At 39.0% G+C, this 20,430-nt stretch overlaps 1 protein-coding gene across 1 annotated transcript; it reads right to left on the bottom strand.

The window, feature by feature from the left end:
- Window positions 1–4,279: 4,279 nt before the first annotated feature.
- Window positions 4,280–6,541, bottom strand: LOC118574579 (testis-expressed protein 13C-1-like). Its single transcript, XM_036175543.1, has 2 exons — window positions 4,880–6,541; window positions 4,280–4,468 (listed from the first exon to the last, which is right to left on the bottom strand). The coding sequence occupies exons 1-2, from the start codon at window positions 6,539–6,541 to the stop codon at window positions 4,280–4,282; spliced, it is 1,851 nt and encodes a 616-aa protein (XP_036031436.1).
- Between the last annotated feature and the right edge of the window lie 13,889 nt (window positions 6,542–20,430).

Here is a 20,430-nt window from a genome sequence, read left to right as displayed (position 1 = left end):
GACAACTGGCTCAGACAATACAGCCTCAAAGACTACTCCAGTCAGGACTTGACCATAATCCTAAAATTTACTTTTGTTCCTATAACATTACCAGTGCCCCTAATCAGCAGGAAGTAGCCTAGAAAACTACACCCACATTCCCCCCAAAATGGATTATGGATGATTGTCTTTGTTTAGGGTTTGGTTACAAATTGTTATTGGTCAGAGTTAATCTCTTTCTAAAAGAAAAAAGAGGGATATTATATAGAAATATATGATATATATATGAAAGTGTGGATTATTGAATCTACTTTTAAAGAGCAACAACTTGTTTGAAATGTTTTACATTGTATGGATTTTAGTTTACTGATACAAATTTTGTTATACTGCATATATATTTCTACTCTTGTTTAAGGTATTATGTTTATGCAATTCATTTTAAATTGTAATGTATGATCAAGAAATACAAACTAATAGTCATCTATGATAATCAAACTTGTAGTCATGTTAGTTAAGTTTTCTAGGTATACATAGATATATTTCAATTAGGTAAGTAATCTTCAAACACTTCAAAGACCTACAAAATATGACATTTAAAATGTTCTAAGAACTTAAACTTTTTTGGACATTGAGACATGTCTGCTCCTGATAGCACCAATTACTTCAAAGAGGGTGATGGGCATAGATGAAACTCATTATGAAGTTTGCTTTCTTTGTGGTAAAAGTTAGCCACTGGGCAAAAAAAGTACCCTTGCCTCAACTGCTTGACAAGATGCTGTATAAACTGGACATGCAGAAGGCAAAATGGTCCTTCAGGATCCTGCTTTGCAGAAGATACTACCAGACATTCTACAGGACATGAAGAGAAGCTACTGACAAACTTTGCCAGAATGACCAAAACAGTTCTTAATATTTTCCTGCTACTTGTAAGGCTAGGTGTCACCTGAACCCCCTAGACTGTTCTGTTTGTCTCAGACTTTTCCCAGACTCCTGATCATTTCTCCTCAGTCAATAGAACCCATTCTTATAGAAGAAGTCATAGGAACTTTGAAAAAGACATGTATATGGCAAAGGAGTTTTGATGTGGTCACTCCTTAAGCTTTATTGTGATAATAGTCACAAGAAACTTTTTTCTGATTTTGTTATATTTTGAAATATGTCAAAAATAAACTGCTCAGGGCAGACTCTAGAATTTGAACCAAGACCATCTAACAAAGTTATGTTGACCTGGATTTCCTTCTTGCCTCATGAGGAATATTACTTTGCCAGTAGTGGTGTTTGCAGGGATGCCCTCCCCCTCCCCCAACACACACACACACACACACACACACACACACACACACACACACACACAGAACCATTTCATGAGTTATAGTTGCAGACTGTATAAAGAAAATAGAAAAAGGAAGAAAGCAAGATGTGTGAAAGACCAGTCACTTGCTATTTGGGTCACCATGTCTTCCCAAATATATGTGCTGGAACTATAGTCTCCTTAGATTGCTTTTATCAGTTGTTTTTTTTTTTGTTTGTTTGTTTGTTTTGTTTTGTTTTTTGTTTTTTTTAAGTCACAGCAATGAGACAAATAGCTAATGTTAAAGGTAGAAATGTAAATGAGAGTTTTAAAACACTGCTATCCCTGTCTAGACTGTAGTAGAAGATATTTAGGTGACATGAAAAAGTAAAGAAATGAGTATATAGGTAGAATAGGGGAGAATGTTTTTCATTTTCTCTACTTCTACCCAGAACAGAATTTTACGTTATTTATTCTGAAATCACCAAGGCTCCCCAACTTGTTTCTGCTCTCTTCTCCCTTACTATCTTTCCCTGTCATCTTTCTAAGTGCCTGCAGAGCAACAGTTCCAATTCCTCCCCTGCTGGCAATGATCATTGCCAGAACTAATTCTTCTTCATCTTCCTCTACCACAATTTCTACCCTTTAATCTCCATTTAAATCCTTCAAACCATCATATTTAAAGACAATAAAATATGGGCATATGTGAATATCTAGAAAGTTAGGGGATATAAACGGACAAGGTATGACAGTATCTACAGCATTGCTTGTTAGTTTTCCATTAGACCCTCTCCTTTTCCTCATACTCTTGCCTCAGATGTTAGACATATCTCTGAGAAAACTTAAATTTTTAATCTGACAGGATCATTTTCATTGTTTCTCATCTCATTGTACTTATTTGAAGAAGGTAAGTAAAAGTTTCCTTTTTGTGGAGTGAGATCTATGCTATCAGCTTCCATTTGGCTTTCTATGGTTTTGAAACTGTTGAAAGAATGATTATGTAAGTGGAATAGCTTGAGAGAATGGAAAATAAAAGATAAATTACTGATCATGATACCTAATTACCCAATACTCCATGGCAGAAACCTAGGAAAAGGCAAGTCTAAGAGATGAATGGCTATTTGACACATAGGGATAACATCAAGGAAGTCCAGTGTTAGCAGGCACTCCCATCTTCCTCTGGCCCCAAAACAGCAGTGTCCCACCTCCAAGTTACAATGATTTGGACAATGAAACGTATCAGGGAAAATGGTTGTCATTTGTATTTAAGCATCACAAGTCCTCTGATTCTTATGTTACCAAAAAGAAGGACTATCTAATAGTGAGTAAGATTAAAACTAAGCAACCATGCATACTATTTATTAGTAGTAAGCATCAGAAGAATATTTGACAGTAGATCTTAGTAAACCTGGTGGAATCTTTCAGGGATGCCATCATTTAGACTTGGAGATATAAATGAACTCCCATAACCAACTTCATTCTGACTTGAACTTGCCTGGAAGCCTTTGTCTTATGGGAGCGAAGAATCTGCAGATGTGATCCAGGAATAATGGTATTCCACACACCAGTTCTATTTTTCATTCAATCAATCCTGACCAGAGAGGCACCATCCATGTATAGCACCATGGTGGTCCTATGATGCTTTCCATCCACTGTTAACAGGAGAGAGATTTAAGACGAGCATTCAGGTAACAAGGGCCAGAGTGTATGTCTAAGTACTTTCTTCTGCACAACCCATGCAGACAGGCAAGTGAGTAGAGAGAAAAATATCTATCTATGACTCAAGAGAGGGAAAATGGGCAGAGAGCCAGAAAAGTCCTATCTACATTTTCATGAGGCCATGTTTCTGATCATGTCCCTGGTCATTTGTCCCACTTGGGACAAGAACAGGAACAGTTAAGTTAGGTCATGTTAGTCCATTCATTAAAGACTCCTAAATTTTGCCCCAAGCAACGATTGCAAATATGAATCTGGGCTTTTTTATATGTAAGAAATAGATGGCAGTCTATTTTTCTAAATAATGCTCTCACCTGTCCTCTAAGGAGCTCACCAAAAAAAATCATGATGTACTGACCAGAAAATACTATAAAGTTCCACTTCCTAGCAAACACTAAATGATAGCAAGTGTTTCATGAATTGCATGAAAATTATCAAATTTGCTATTAGTACTATAACTCTGACACCCATTCCAAGTTAATTCCTTGTCCTAGAAAAATTATTTCATTCTCTAGTACCCCACCCCAATAAGTACCAATGAATTTCCTCTTTCCCTATTGATTATGCTTCTGGACTCAAGCCAATGCGAGTCACATTCCATTATAATGAAGGGTTGTTTTTTTGTTTTGTTTTTGATTGTTTGTTTGTTCTCTTAGGGATTATTCTAATGGAATATGTTCACCTTTGTCAACAACAACAACTTTAGTGGGGCTGAGACACATTAAACAGTACCTTCCCATTAAATGTAGAATGCAAGGATAAGAACAGCAACAGTTTCAAATAACTCAATTTTCAAGGACAAGTGGTGTTACAAATGTTGTTTTTAATTGTAATATCATATGGCTGCTTCCAATTAAATGTATGCTTTTAGGAAAAGGAAATTAAAAAGAGAAAAGGAAGGAATAGTTTAATAAAGAGCTTCATAACTTGAGCTTCTCAGGGATGTCATACAATTGGGAACAGCCGTACCAACTCCACCATCTGTAAAATAGGGATAAAATGATTAGAAATTCACAATTTAAAAAGTGGATGTGACACTTCAAAATAGTTCTTCTTAGTTCAAGTAAATTAATAAAGTAAGAACATAAACTTTGGCATATTTGCATGTATGTGTGCCTTCCCACAATGAGGATAAGTAGTTCATTTGGAAAATAGGAAAATGGGCTTTTCATTTTACTCTATACATTTCTGCATTTAATTTTTCTGTGAAGTTACTGTTGGAGCAGAAGAGGGGATGAATCTTAAGAAATTGGTTTTCTCTTAGGAGTGTTTCCATTACTTACCTTCCTGAAATCAGTAAGTTGGTTTGGGGTCAAAATATTTCCTCTGAAATTGAACACCTGCTTTTGTACATTTATAGCAGCCTCTGGACCATGACCGATTCACAGCTTTACATGATGGGCACACCCAATTCATTTGAGTACGGTGTAAGGAGGTTTTCTCCTGTTGTTTGGCTTCAGAGGATTTTGCCCTTTGAGGTGGCTTGGATTCAAAGGCCCCTTGAGGTGGCTTGGATTCGAAGGCCTTTACCCGTTGAGGTGGCTTGGATTCAAAGGCCTTCACCCCTTGGGGTGGCTTGGATTCAAAGGCTTTTACCCCTTGAGGGGGCTTGGATTCGAAGGCTTTTACCACTTGAGGTGGCTTGGGTTCGAAGGCCTTTACCCCTTGAGGTGGCTTGGATTCAAAGGCCTTTACCCCTTGAGGGAGCTTAGAGTCGAAGGCTTTTACCCCTTGAGGTGACTTGGATTCGAAGGCCTTTACCCCTTGAGGTGGCTTGGATTCAAAGGCCTTTAACCCTTGAGGTGGCTTGGATTCAAAGGCCATTACCCCTTGAGGTGGCTTGGATTCAAAGGCCTTTACCCCTTGAAGTGGCTTGGATTCAAAGGCCTTTACCCCTTGAGGTGGTTTGGGTTCAAAGGCCTTTGCTTCTTGAGGTGGCTTGTTCTTTTGCTTTGGAGGCAGATGTTTTGGGAGACCTTTATTCACACAATAACTTGTACATTTTCCTAGAGGGCTTGCTTGGAATCTGTTTGGCTCTTCTTTCTGGTTCTGGCTCTTGCCAGTCACTGGTGGCATCACCTGATCTTTCCTCTCACTAGGGCTTCCACCAGTAGCCTGGGGTAACCTCTGCTGAAAAGTGATTATATCCTCCTGTTTGCTATTTCTGTTATCTTCTCCCAGGGCAGCTGTCTCCTGGGATATCTTTGGACCCTCTTTCTGTTTATAGCTAAGGCTACTTTCCAGGCTAGGTCTCCTCAGGAGAAACCCTGGATATTTTTTCAGGATGGGGCTAGTTTTGTTCACCTGGGTAGCTGTTTCCTGGGGAGATACTGAATCTTCTTTGGTATTATGGTTGATGCTGTCTCTTGGGCCAACCACCTTCCTGGGAATCCCTGGATATTTCTTCAGGGTGCAGCTGGGATTGTTCTCCTGGGAAGCCATACCCTGGGGCATTACTGATGCTTCCTTTATGCTGTGGTTACTGTTGACCTCCAGTGCAGCTGTTACCTGGTCCTTCCCTGGATTTTTCTCCTCAGTGGCAGCCATGACCTGGGGTATGACATTACTTTCCTTATGGTTGTTGCTGCTGTTCTCATGGGGTTTCTGTGGACCTTCTTCACTGTGGCTTACACTGTCTCCCAGGTGACTTACATGCTGGAGGAACGCAGAACATTCATTCTGCCTTTGGCAGACTTGGTCCCAAGCAGAAGACATTGTTTCCTGGGACCCCATTGTAACCCACAAGCTAGATGGGCAGATTGCTGCAGGATCCATCTGAGGTACAGCTGCAGTCATGTCTGATGCTGTTGCTCCTGATTCCATCACTACTGGACATGGTACAGGTGTTGAATATGGTAATCCCAAGGGAAGTTGCGAATTGAGTGGTAGTGGATGTGGCACAGGCATTCGAAGAAAGGGATGCACTGCTTTCACCCAAGGACCTGGAAGTCCTGGCAAATAAGACAAGATTGGTGAGACTGGCATCTGACCTGCCAAATTGCCTGTGTTCTGGGCCTCTCTGGATCCTACCTCTTCCTCAAGGGACCACAATTCTGCCCTACACTGTTGCATTCTAGGTTCAGGTACATCCGCCAATGCAGACCTCTCTGCTTGGAGCAGCCTCCCGCGAAGTACTTCCCGCTCATCCATTGCCTCTTGTAGGGCAGTCAGTGTAGAAACAAGTTGAGCTGCTGCCTGGTCCCTCTCCTCTCGCAACCGCTGCTGTTCAGAGGCTAGAGTCCAGGAAGCTGTCTCACGCTCTCCCACCTGGTCCTGTAACCTCCCAACTCTACGTGTCTGCTGCTCCCGCTGCCTGGCAGCCACTCTCACACTCAAAGCCAAAGCGCTCCAGGTACAAGCCCTCTTGAGGGAGCGTGGCACTTTGGGGTCAACAAGGATGGTATGAAGCTGGTCTTCTATCTCATTCCAAGACCGAGAGCGGAAGGTCATATAGAATTCTGGACCCCCTCCATTCATAAGGACTTCATTGTTAATGAATCTGATTACTTCAATATGGCGGAAGCCACTGGAATGGTCCCCAAATTCAACTGCCATGGCTGTTTTAGCTTAGCCAAGTAATGCTCTCATGGACCTCCTCTAAAACCACTATCACAGCTGCCACAGAGGTGACCAAATTGTTAACCCAACCCCTCCAGCCTCAGTCCTACTTCAGTTCTCGTCGAATCCTTGTTTCCTCCTCTACTTCTGTCTTCCTCTCTTTCCTTCTCCAGACAAAAGACAAGCTGATCCTTTCACCAAGCCCTCCATCCTCAAGTGTGACTTTGAGGGTAGTTAACACCTCACTGGACGAGTCACAAAGGGAAAAAACTGAGTCATGCCGCAAGGCATGCTGGGAACAACCATATTCATCCTTAAACTCCCTAAAAGAAGCGCAGCAAGATAGCTACTGGGTACCGCATTGAACACAGGAAAGGATACATGAAAGAAGATCGTCTTGGAGACTATAAACTAGGGGATAAAACGAGGTCTTCAACAACATACTTGTCGCTGAGGAGCAAGACAGAATTTCTGGGCTGGGTAATGGAGATGGGAGGAGCAATAAAAACTGGGCTACAGACCTAGTTAGGTGAAGAAATTGTTTGTTTGTTTTTGTTTTTGTTTTTTGAGACAGGGTTTCTGTGTGTAGCTTTGCGCCTATCCTGGAACTCACTTGGTAGCCCAGGCTGGCCTCGAACTCAACAGAGATCCACCTGCCTCTGCCTCCCAAGTGCTGGGATTAAAGGGATGAAAAGGATTCAATATGTTTTTTTTTTTTCTTTTTGTTGTTGTTGTTGTTTTGTTAAACCAAAAATTGGAAGAGGAGAGGAGGTGCAGGGGTACATTGTCAGAGATGTGAAACAGAGAACTGGGTTTGCAAAGCAGGCATCAAGAAGACTAGAAAATGTAATAATAGTGGGAACCAGACTGTTATGTACCTGTACATAAGTAGAATGAGAAGTGAGCAGTTTGGGAACATTACAAATCACAAACAAGAGGTAAAAATTTTTGAAGGGAATGATGGTGAACACCATTTCACTTACTGAGGAGGTGAGGAAGAGAAAGCCAGGAGGAGGTCATCTAGGAAGTCTGAAGACAGAATGCCACAACAAAGGTGCATGCCCCCATTCAGTGAAAGGCAGACAGGAAATTTCAGAACCTCCCCTTCCAAATTAGAATTCTCTGATGTAATGTTTGCAGCTAAAGTGAAGATCATTGGGTGTCAGGAGCTTCTGAGACCTTTTGTGTGCTACTATAAACTGCAGGCAAGAGCATTTGCATTTTTTGAGTGGAAGGATGGAGTCACTCTTCATTCAACTCTTGTATAGTTCATACCTCAGTCCCTTTCACACACAAAAAGAATCTTCTGTTTTCTAATTTCATACTGATTTCTTCATCTGTTATTTTAATACCAGGCTTTCCCATTTCTTGAGCTCAAACCAGACATTATATCCCTACTGACATATTTTTCAGTCTCTTTCCTTACACCACCTTCTTTCCCAATATCATCTGATCATATTTAAGTTTCTCCCATACTACATAATAATCTAGGGGTTCATTTTCTGTTCCTTGATTCCCATCTATATGACTAAAGAAAATATCAAAAGGGTACTATTAGTGTCTCTCCCTGCACAATAATCCAAGGTTCCAAATATCCAGTTCTTCCTACATGACTTTTCTGTAACACTGATAATGAGAAAGAAAAAATAAAATAAAAATGAACTACCAGAAAAAAATGAAAATCAGCCAGGCAGTGGCGGCGTACACCTTTGATCCCAGCACTCAGGAGGCAGAGGCAGGTGGATCTCTGTGAGTTCAAGGCCAGCCTGGGCTACGGAGTGATTTCCAGGAAAGGCACAAAGCTACACAGAGAAACCCTGTCTAGAAAAACCGAAAAGAAAAAGAAAAAAAAAAGAAATCAATAGTGCTAGAGAGGTCCCCAGAAATTCACAATGATACATCTACTGTAGACTACTGGCAATGGTGGAGAGAAAGCCTGATCTGACCTAGTCTGGTGATCAGGTGGCCAAAAACCCTAACAGTCATGCTGGAACTCTCATCCAGTAGCTGATGGAAGTGGATGCAGAGATCCTAGGCCAGGCCCCAGGTGGAGCTCCAGGACTCCAATTGTTGAGAAAGATGAGGGACTGAAAGAGTGTGAATTGTTGAGAACAAGATTGGAAAAGCACAGGGACAAATAGCCAAACAAATGGAAACACATGAATTATGAACCAAAAGTTGTGAAGCCCCCAACTGGATCAATCCCTCTGGATAAGTGAGACAATTGAATAGCTTGAACTGTTTGGGAGGCACCCAGGCAGTGGGATCTGGACCTGTCCTTAGTGCATGAGCTGGCTGTTTGGAACCTTGGGCTTACACAGGGACACTTTGCTCAGTCTGGAAGGAGGGGACTGGACCTGGCTGTACTGAATCCACCAGGTTTAAATGAATCCCCAGGGGAGTCTTGTCCCTGGAGGAGATGGGAATGGAGGGGAGGGGTTGGGGGGAAGGTGGGGGCGGGGGCGGGAGGGAGGAGGACAAGGGAACCCATGGCTGATGTGTAAAATTAAAACACAAATATAATTAAAAAATCAGAATTAAAAAAAATAGAGTCTGCCACTCATTAAAATCAATGTTCCCTACTTTTTTCTAAAGCACAGACTGTTAATTAAAATAAGGTTCATTTGAGCAAATGATTTGATTATTGGACAACTACTAAGTACCTATTAGTCAGGTAATATATATTCTGTGCATACTTTAAACAAAGGAATGATTCATGTCCCCAGTAGAATGTGTCAGAATGGGGTGAAATTTCATCACATTGTTCAGAACAAAATGTAAATTTAATCTTACATTTGCAGATTCCCCCTTAATATTTTCAGGACATAGGAAATTGAAGGAAGTGAAACTATGAAGAGAAAGAGAATATTGTAAAGTAATTATCATTTTCATATCACCTCCCTTGTAATTACCAAGGAAGCCAGTTTTTAGAAACTGGTATTTAAGCTGAGATTTAAACAATATATAAGATTCACACAAAGAACTTGAGGAAAGCAAATCTAAAGTTGGTAAATTGGTGTTTCTACATTATTTGCCAATTGGCTGTTTGAACAAGATCTGAAATTGGTCATACTGTTCTGTCATATCCAGTTACATCATTGTACTCCATTTGTAGGACAAATATTTCTTGTGTTTTTCATACCACTATGTTTTTAGAAATTTGAAACTGGTCTACCACCTACCTGCCTTGTGTATTCCAGCTATTTCCATGCTAGAGATACAAATCTGATACCACCAGGAAGGTACCATGTGTGTACTGGCATTTGTGACATTTTCAGGATCTACATGCCTTATGGGCATTGAAGGCATCATCTTCTTCTTATCAGAAACAAAACATATCCTGTATATGAAAGCAGAAACAAGAGTCAGCTTTACAAGTAGAATTAGTCTGTAGCATGGAATATTTAGAAATATGAAGACGAATATTAAAGGAAATATAGAGTAATATTAAAAACATCATATAAATTTTTGTATGTCTGCCATGAAAATATAAAAATAAATTGAAAATATTTAATATGACCCTCAAATACTACTAATGTAATGTAGTTATCTGTGAAAATGAACATGTATGTCTTACCAAAATAAAGACATTTTACTGATTCTACCAGTTTTGAATAGCTATTATGAGAACCATCAGTGCGTTCCTAGACATATTAAAAGGCAGGTGTAAGGGGAACAGTTCCCATCTCTTATTATGTATTAGCTATGCAAAACTGTTGAAATTATAAATTATGAACAGTAGCATTTGTAGATTGTCAGAAAATGTCAAGTTACATTGTATATTTCTGGTGACATTATGTTAAAGTAACTATCATGATAGTCTACTTGAAGAATTCATTGTGTATATGTAGTAAATGTAGTATATGTAGTAAATTTAATAGCTATAGCTAATAGATTATTACTGCCTTAAAGCCACCTATTTTAATGACCATGTTCATAGTAATAGTGTACTGTGTTTCCCAAAGAGTCATTTTATAATCTACTACTTTTTATTCTGTTGTCTCTCAATATTCATTATCAATGAGCTAGAAATATCACAGTCTCCTTCATTAGTATGCTTTAATTGACACAAAATTAGGATGCAGTCATGGTCCCTATCTATGGTCTTATACTTGTTCTTCAGTATGATAAAAATGATGGGTTATGTTGATGCATTTAATTAATTAATATTTTTATTTTAATATTGATTATTTTAATATTAATTCTTTAATCAACATAGGCCATTTTACAAATGGTCATATGAGTGAATATTGGTATAAATACAATGGAAATTTTATTCTGTCTGTCTATTTTAAAAATTAGTAATGCCCATAAGAAATCTTCAATTAATAAATATTACATATCTACAATTTACAAAATTATCTAAAACATGTTAATTTTTTTTCAATTAGGATCAAAGTATCAAACTTGGAAATTCTAATGTTCTTCATTCTTCACTCATGCCTTATTAACTCTTGAATTGCTACTGAATGTTTAGTTTACTGAATTCTAGATACTTTATCCACAGTCCAGCCTAATTAATTTTGCTACATTCACAGAACAGTGCTAATTATAAGTTCCAAGGAGGATTGTCAACATTTACTGCTGTGGGATGTTCTGTATGTCAAATGTGTTGATCTGATTGGTTAAAATAAATAAAGTGCTAATTGGCCAGTAGCCAGGCAGGAAGGATACAGTAGGCAGGACAAGGAAGAGGAGAAGGTGTGAAGTGAAGGCTGGGGCAGAGAGATGCTGCCAGCTACCGCCATGACAAGAAAGATGTAAGGTATTGGTAAGCCACGAACCATGTGGCAACTTATAGATGAATAGAAATGGGTTAATTTAAGTTAGAAGAAGTAGATAACAAGAAGCCTGCCACGGCCATACAGTTTGTAAACAATATAAGTTTCTGTGTGTTTACTTGGTTGGGTCTGAGCATCTATGGGCCTGGCAGGTGAGAGATTTGTCCTGACTCTGGGCCAGGCAGGAAAATTCTAACTACAATTTGCTATTGGAACTATACACTATACTTGGTATTGACAATCACACTCCCTCCCCTGATACTCCCTACTCTTTACTTTCTGAGGATTAAATACCCTGACATCAAACTTATCTAGTTAATATGTATGCCTCCAATTATTATTTTTGTATTTTAATATGGGCTACTTTTCTTGCATTTCTTAAATAGATACTGATGTTCCCTGGATTTGACATTGTTTTGCTTTTTATTTTACATCTTTTATCAGGTGATCAAATTTACACTAAAGCTTCCAAATATTACTCCTGTGATGATCACTGCTATTCTCTGTCTCTAAGCACAGTCTCTTATTCAAGTTTAAGACTTGTACTATATAATGAATTTCCTGAATGCCTCACATAAACCTTAATGAGTAAAACTGAACTTACCATATCCTCCTCTCTTCATGGAGTTATTTATTATCCCTTATCATCATCTTCTCAGTTATTCAAACTAGAAATTTCAGTCAATGGGATTCCTCTCTTCTTCCTTTCCCCTCTTTCAACTTGGGCACAATGTCATTTGTCAGTCTTATTATCCCCTTGGCCTTTAATTGATTTTACATTTATTCTACCATTTCCCAACAGTAACTGTCATAATTTCTTAGTACAATGACTTCATAGTTATTCTATCAACTTCATATATTTCCCTTTGAATTTATTTTCCAGACAATGTCTAGAACACTTCGTTGTCAAATTTTTACATAAATACTGTGCTTAAAATATCCATTGCTCCTTATGGAATAATGCCTACATTCTTTACGCTCCTAGAATTTCCTACTAGTCGACAATCTCATTTTTATCCTTTTACATACCTTCATTCAAGAAATGTTGAGCTATTTCTATCACTCTCACATGTCTTATTGTCTCTAATTTACTTAGCAACCTTTCCACTTTCTCTTTTGCCTGGATCTAAGCACTCTTCACTGAGTTATTTTTTAAAGATTTATTTTATACACAAAACAAGAGATTTGAAGATAAGATCTAAATATGAAATAGAACATAAGGTGTTTGTCTTGCTAGGCATGAGTTACTTCACTCAGTATAATGTTTTTCTACTTCCATCCATTTACCTGAAAATGTCATGATTTCATTTTCATTTTCCTTTATAACTGAGTAATAGTCTATTATGCATATATGCTACATTTTTCTTATCTATACATCTTTTGATTCCATTGAAAACAGATGTACAAGTGACTCAGTAGAAGGATGTAAATTTAATTGTGTATATACCCAGGTGTAGTGGATAGCCATCCCAGCATTGGCCTGGAAGTTTTAATGCCCATTGAGGCTTCAGTAATGGTCATGCCCACAAGGCAGGGTGGAGAAGGAAGCAGAAGACGCAGGGATAGAGAGGAGGGCTCTCTCTTGGTTCTGGGATGCTGGACGCAGGAGGTAGACCGAGCAGAGTTCTCCAGAGAACACTGCCAGACTGTGCCATACCTTTGCCAGACCCTACAACCTATCCCTTCATTTGTAAGTTACCCCACAAAATAAACCTCCCTTTTAACTATGTGGAGTGGCCTTAATAATTTCACCAATACCCAGGAGTAATATGGGTGGGTCATACAGCAGTTCTAATTCTTTGAGAAAGTTACAGACTGATTTTCAAAGTGACTTATCTAGTTTACATTCCAGGAAACAATGTATATTTAAGAGTTCCCTTCCCCCTAATGTCAGCATTTGTGTTATTTGTATTGTTGATTATGGCCATTCTGACTCGAGTGGAGTAGAATCTTAAAGTAGTTCTAATTCGTATTTTCCTGAAAGCTAAGGATATTGAGCTCTTTTTAAAGTGTTTCCTAACCATAAGCATTTCTTCTTTTGAGAATTTTCTGTCCCATTCTATAACTCATTTTTAATTAAATTGTTTATTTTTTCACTTTTACTAAAAATGGGTTGTTCTCTCATATAGTATCCCATGATTAGTTTACACTCTCTCTAATGCTCTTACTTCCTTCTCACATTCCTTCCCATCCAGATTCACTCCCTTTCTTTCTCTCCTTAGAAAAGAACAGGCTTCTAAGTGATAGCAATCAAATATAACAAAATAAAACATAAGATAAAACAAAAGCATTACATTGAAGTTGGACAAAGTAGACCAACACAAAGAAAAGAGCCCAAGAGCAGGCACATGAATCAGAGACCCACACATTCATACTTTCAAGAGTCTAATAAAAATACTAAACTGAAAGCTAAAATGTATATATATATACACACAGTGGACCCAGTGCAGACACGTGTCAGCCCTGTGCTTACTGCTTCAGTCTCTGTGAGTTCATATGATCCTTGCTCAGTTAATACAGAGGGCATTGTTCTTTTGGTGTCCTCCATCCCCTATGGTTCTTACACTCTTCCTGTCTCCTCTTCAGCAGGATTCCCTGAGCTCTGAGGGGACAGATTAGATGGAGACATTTGCTTAGACCTGTGTGTTCCAAGATATCTCTCTCTGCTCAATGTTTGCTTGTGTGTCTCTGTATATGCTCTGCTACAAGAGGAGCTTCTCTGATGCTAGCTGAGTAAGGTACACATCTATGAGTATATCATTAGGAATCATTTTTGTTACATATTTAGAACAGACTTGGTTTTTACTCTAGGTCTCTGCGCTGTTTGGTCTCTGGTTCTTGGTCATCCAAGCACTATTAAGTATATACTCCATCTTGTGGAGTGAGTCTTAAGTCAAGTTATATATTGGTTGGTTACATCCACAACTTCTGTTCTACCATTACCCTAGCATATTTTGCAGGCAGGACAGATCAAAGGTTTTGCAGTTGGATTGGAGTTTATTTTTCTCTTTTGGTAGCCTGAAGAGTAACTAACTTCCCATACCAAAGTCACTAGAACATAGAAGTGAAAGTTCTATGTAGGTACCAGCTTGCCCTCTTCATATTCAATGAGTTGTATGGATGTTGTCTTTAGAATGGCCAAGATCAATAACATAATTGACAGCTTTTGCTGGTGAGGATGTGGAATAAGGGAACACTCCTCCATTGCTGGCAGGAGTACAAACTTGTACAGCCAGAATGGAAATGAGTATGGCAGTTCCTCAGAATATTGAGAATCCGTCTACCTCAAGACTGAGCTATACCTCTCTTGGGCTGATGCCCAAAGGACACTTCATCCTACCACATGTACACTTGATGAACCATGTTCATTGATGTTCTATTCATAATAGCTAGAAACTAGAAATAACCTAGATGTCCCTCAACAGAAGAATAGATGGAGAATATGTGATATATTTACACAATGGAGAACTAAGCCAATAAAAAAATGACCTCTTCCAATTTTCAGTCAAATTGATAGAACTAGAAAAAAAAATCCGGAATAGGTAACACAGAACCTGAGTGATATATAGTATGTATCTGATTATATGTGGATATTACACATTAAATAAATGATAACCAAGTTACAACATACAGCCCTAGAGAGGTTAGGTATAGAGGAAAGGACTAAGGGGGACACTGGGATCTCTCTGGGAGAGGTAAATAGACCAGAGTTTATGGCTGGAATGGAGTTGGAGGGGCACTGGGACCAGAGGATCGTGTGGGTATGAGGAGGGGATGTAGGGTTAAGAGAGGGAATGTGTGGTAATTTCAGGGTATTTGAGGTGTGCCGTGGAAACTTAGTTCAGCGTAAACTTCCTAAAATATATGAAGGTGATCCTAATGAAATCTCCAAATAATGAGGAAAACAGAGTCCCAACTGGCCTTCTCTTGTCACCAAGTGAAGCTTCCAATACCAGGAGTGGGTTGTATTCAATTGAGTTGTTGGCCATAGGGGTCCCATGGAAATGACCAAACAACCCAAGCTGTTACCAAGACAATAGGTTGTTCTCTGCATGCAAGGCCTACTGGTGAAATTATTAAGGCCACTCCATGTAGTTAAAAAGGAGGTTTATTTTATGGGGTAACTTACAAATGAGGGAATAGGTAGGTTGTAGGGTCTAGCAAAGGTATGGTGCAGTCTGGTGGTGTTCTCTGGAGAACTCTGCTCAGTCTATCTCCAGCATCCAGGGCCCAGGCACCAAGAGAGCCGTGACCATTACCAAAGCCTCAATGGGAGTTGGAACTTCCAGGTCACAGCTGGAATGGCTACCCACTACAAAGGCCCCATTGCTGGAGAGTTGTTTATTTTCTTAAAGATTAGTGTTTTGAGTTCTTTGTTTATTCTAGACACTCTACTTCTGTCAGGTGAATAGATGATAAAGATTTCCCTCCTCTTCTGTGACCTTTCTACATAATTTAAACAAAGTAAGTGGAGGTGTAGTAGAACACAAGTGAAAAGAAAGGAAGGTAGAATACTGAAGGTTAGTGAATTAAGCATGGATGGAGGAGGAGGATGGAGGAGAGGAGGAGGGACTGGTTGGGTTAAAAAAAAGTAATGGTGTATGAAAAAAAACTTATGAAAAATCCACTAGTTTGTAAGCAGATTTCAAAATTAAAAAAAAAAAAAACACTTTAAAAACTAGAGTACAAATCGAACTACATTGCATGGATAAACAATGTTACTCAGAGAAGACATGGATTATTAAATGAAAAATCACAATATAAGGCATGTGATACCTCCCTATGAGTTATTGGCCAGGGAGGTTCTAGAATCCTCCAAAATAGCACAACTTACTGCCTTTGCCTTGGTTATCCACCCTGACTACATGGTAACTCCCTGTTGCTAGAGATATCAAATGCACTGGCTCCAGGACATGGCAAAAATAGTCTAATACCAACCTGGAAATATCATGCCTGCTATGTGACTTTTACAATTTTGGAAGGTGCTATGTAGGATAATTGGGTATAAAAGACATCAATGGGCTTATCCAGTCCTGGATCTTATATGACGTAATATAGATCTGCCTGGAAAAATCTACCTACTATTGCAATTGTAGCACAAATCTTATGCAGTAAATTACCACTTTCTGATTGGATTTTAGGAACTTCCTGCATAGTACTGTATACAATCTTGGTCAAAAGCCCACAGCTGGCGATATCATAAGCCCTACCTAGGATAAAGTCATATATTGCATCTTATTAGATGGTTATGGTGTTAAGTTATCTAATGATTATTTTTGTTTATGATAATGTTTGTACTCATAGACCTAGAATGACTTAAACCTTGATAAGAGAAGCATCATTTTGCATTAGGTAGCAGTCAATGCTGCTGGGTATGTCTTTCTGTATGCTGTGAATATATGTTGGTCCCATTGTTTAATAAATAAGCTGTTTTGGCCTATGGCAAGGCAGCTTAGAGGTAGGTGAGAAATCCAAGTTGAGAGACAAGAGAGAGAAAAGCAGAGTCTAGAGAGACATCAGCCACCACCAAAGTAACAAGATAGCAGCAGACTAGTGAAGCCATGGAACATGTGGCAAAACATAGATTAATAGAAATAGGTTAATTGAAGATATAAGAGCTAGCGAGCAAGAGGGCTGCCATAAGCCACACAGTTTTTATCTGAGTGATTATTTTTATAAGTAGCCATGGTACTTCTGGGTCACACTGACAGGAGAAAACTTCTGGCTACAAGACACACTACTGGTCAAGCATTAAGAATTAGAGAATGAACCGTGTGGTGAGGACACACGCCTGTAATCCCAGCACTTGGGAGTCAGAGGCAGGTGGATCTCTGTGAGTTTGAGATCAGCCTGGTCTACAGAGCGAAATCCAGGATAGGCACCAAAACTACATGAAGAAACATTGAATCAAAAATAAATAAATAGGGCTGGGTGGTGGTGGCACATGCCTTTAATCCCAGTACTCAGGAGGCAGAGCCAGGCAGATCTCTGTGAGTTTGAGGCCAGCCTGGTCTACAAAGTGAGTTCCAGAAAAAAGGCACAAAGCTACATAGAGAAACCCTGTCTCAAAAAACCAGAAAGAAAGAAAGAAAGAAAGAAAGAAAGAAAGAAAGAAAGAAAGAAAGAAAGAAAGAAAGAAAGAGAGTGTTTAGCCCTAAACAGGACAACTATATTACCACCACCAGTAGCAATAAGCCACTGAAAATATCATGTAAGAGTAAGCAGAAAGAATGCAAGAGTCATCTCCCCACATTATAAAAAATTTGAGTGATCATTTTTTGTGATATTGTCCCTTAGTACTTTTAATTTGACATTTTACTCTCATAAAGACTTTAGTATTAACAGCCAACTTGGAAGATGAATCATAAGCTAAATACACTGAACATATATTGAGCAAACATTCTATGTCAGAGACAATTATTCCCAGTGTTTATCTGTATGATACACCAAAATTTTCATGTGTCTATCCAGAGAAATTTATAGCCAGCATCAGGTTTTTTTTTTTTGTGTTCAAGAATCATTCTGGAAATAATAAAACTTTGATTTCTTTGTGTATTAAAAAATACCCAAAATATATTGCTAGTATTGGTGAAGCAAAGGAAGAAAGAAAATGATGACTCCTAGACAGTGCTATTTGCCGTATTCAGAATTTCCATATTCTCTGGATATATACTTTGTGACATTTAATATTTCTAAAATTGATTAATATGTGACCACATGGGTTAGACACACAAAATAATATAAATTTTCTGGACATCCCATTTAGACAACCACAGTATGGAGAGTGAAAGGAGGCAGGATATCTTTTTTAAGTACCATATGAATAGAATGATATCTTGGAGCTTATACTACTTTTGTCATAAGATGTAGTACATGTAAAATAGATGATAAAGGGTACCATAAATAAGTGGTACTCAATAATACCCTCATTCCTTTACTCAAATTCTGATACTGATTTAGGTTTATGTATATTATTTCTAAAACTCTTCTGTCTATGTGAAATAACATAAATGTTATACTGTGATTGTGATTTTATTCCACAAATTTTCTCAGATAATCCTAACACATGTGTCACTTTCCCACGCTGTAGTAACTATGGTATCAAACAGTCTTCAAAACTGATTTTTCTTTAGGCATTTGATTTCAGTCCTTCATCAGTATTATTTGCACTTATCAGTTTTTGTTTCTGATGTCAAGGACAGAACAAAGGGATTTGCTCTTGTGAGACAAAATTTGCACCACTCAGATAAATCTGCACCACTATCATTTATTTTCCATTTAAGGAGGTTTCAAATCTCAAAATTTTTCATAATTAAGTAATGATTCTTCTACTCATTTATCCTTTGGTAAGTATAGGTCAATTTTACAGAACAATATTTTAATCTTTGGAGTCATAAAACTAATTAGAGTTAGGAATAAATGGGGGAAAATCTTATTATTCAGCCTTAATAGTTTTTTTTTCATTTATTTTACAGAACAATCAGTTTCCCCTCCCTCCCCTCCTCCCATTTTCTCCTCCCACCTCCCATCTACCCTCTTCCCATCCAGTCCTCTCCAGTCTCCATTCAGATAGGGGAAGGAACCAACAAAGTATGGCACATCAAGTTGAGGCAGAAACCAGCTCCTCCCCCTTCATCAAGGCTTGCCAAGACAAACTAGCATGAGTAGATTCCCCAATATTAGCTCAAGGGCCAGGGACAGGTCCTGATCCTATTGCTAGGAGCCCCACAAGCAGACCAAGATACACAGTTGTCACACACATGCAGAGATCCTAGGTCAGTCTCATTAAGGCTACCTAGCTGTGGGTCCAGAGTCCATGAACTGCTGGTAGGCCAGACCAGCTGTCTCTATGGATTCCTCCTTCATGATCTTGACCCCTCTGGCTGGTACAATCCTCCTTCCTCTCTTTAACAGGACTCCCAGAGCTCAACCCAGTTCTTAGCTGTGGATATCTGCATCTGCTTCCATCAGTTCCCAGATGAAGGCTCTCTGACGAAAATTAGTGTAGTCACCAATCTGATTATAGGATAAAGCCAGACCAGGCACCCTCCTCAATATTGCGAGGTGTCTTAGCTGGGATCTTCCTTGTGGATTCCTGCGACTTTCACTGGAACCAGCTTTCCCTAACCCTGAAATGTACCCCCTATCAAGACATCTCTTTCATTACTCTCCTCCATCCAGCCTCCAACCTGCCCAACTCAATCCCTCATATTCCCATGCCTCCCACCCCAGAGAGATCTCTTCTATTTCCCATTCCTAGGGAAATCCATGCATCCTTCTTTGGGCCTCTCTTGTTAGCCTCTTATCCTTTACTTTAAACCTAATTATCACTTATGAGTGAGTACATACCATGTTTGTCTTTCTGGATCTGGGTTACCTCAGTCACCACTCCTTCCCACTTTACATTGAAATAAGTTATTTTAAATGCTGAAGAGCAGTAAATAAATTGCTAGGTGTTGTACATTTTTTTTGTTTTGTTGAATATATTCTCAAATGGAGTAATATTTAGAGTAAATGTTGAGTTTTAGAAATATCAAATCTAATTAGTATCACTATTATTCATTTTAAATATCTTATCTCTGATCATCATAGTTGCAGATATTTCAGGTTTAACTATAAGTGGATGTAAGGGAATCTATTCTAAAATTCATTTATTCCTGTGGACTTGAGTTTCTCAGAAGTGATGTCATTAAGAATGAATTTCCTAATTCATGATCTTCCATTCGTTTGGCTATTTGTCCCTGTACTTTTCCAATCTTGGTCTCAACAATTCACATTCTTATAGTCCCTCCTCTTTCTCGACAATTGGAGTCCTGGAGCTCCACCTGGGGCCTGGCCAAGGATCTCTGCATCCACTTCCATCAGTTATTGGATGAGAGTTCTAGCACGACAGTTAGGGTGTTTGGCCATCTGATCACCAGACTAGATCAAAGGCTGTGGAGCCCCCAACTGGATCAGGCCCTCTGGAAAAGTGAGACAATTGAATAGCTTGAACTGTTTGGGAGGCATCCAGGCTGTGGGACCCAGACCTGTCCTTAGTGCATGAGCTGGCTGTTTGGAACCTTGGGCTTACACAGGGACACTTTGCTCAGCCTGCGAGGAGGG

Source organism: Onychomys torridus, chromosome X (genome assembly GCF_903995425.1).
Source record: "Onychomys torridus chromosome X, mOncTor1.1, whole genome shotgun sequence".
NCBI lineage: Eukaryota > Metazoa > Chordata > Mammalia > Rodentia > Cricetidae > Onychomys > Onychomys torridus.
This window is presented reverse-complemented; position numbering and strand designations above follow the sequence as displayed.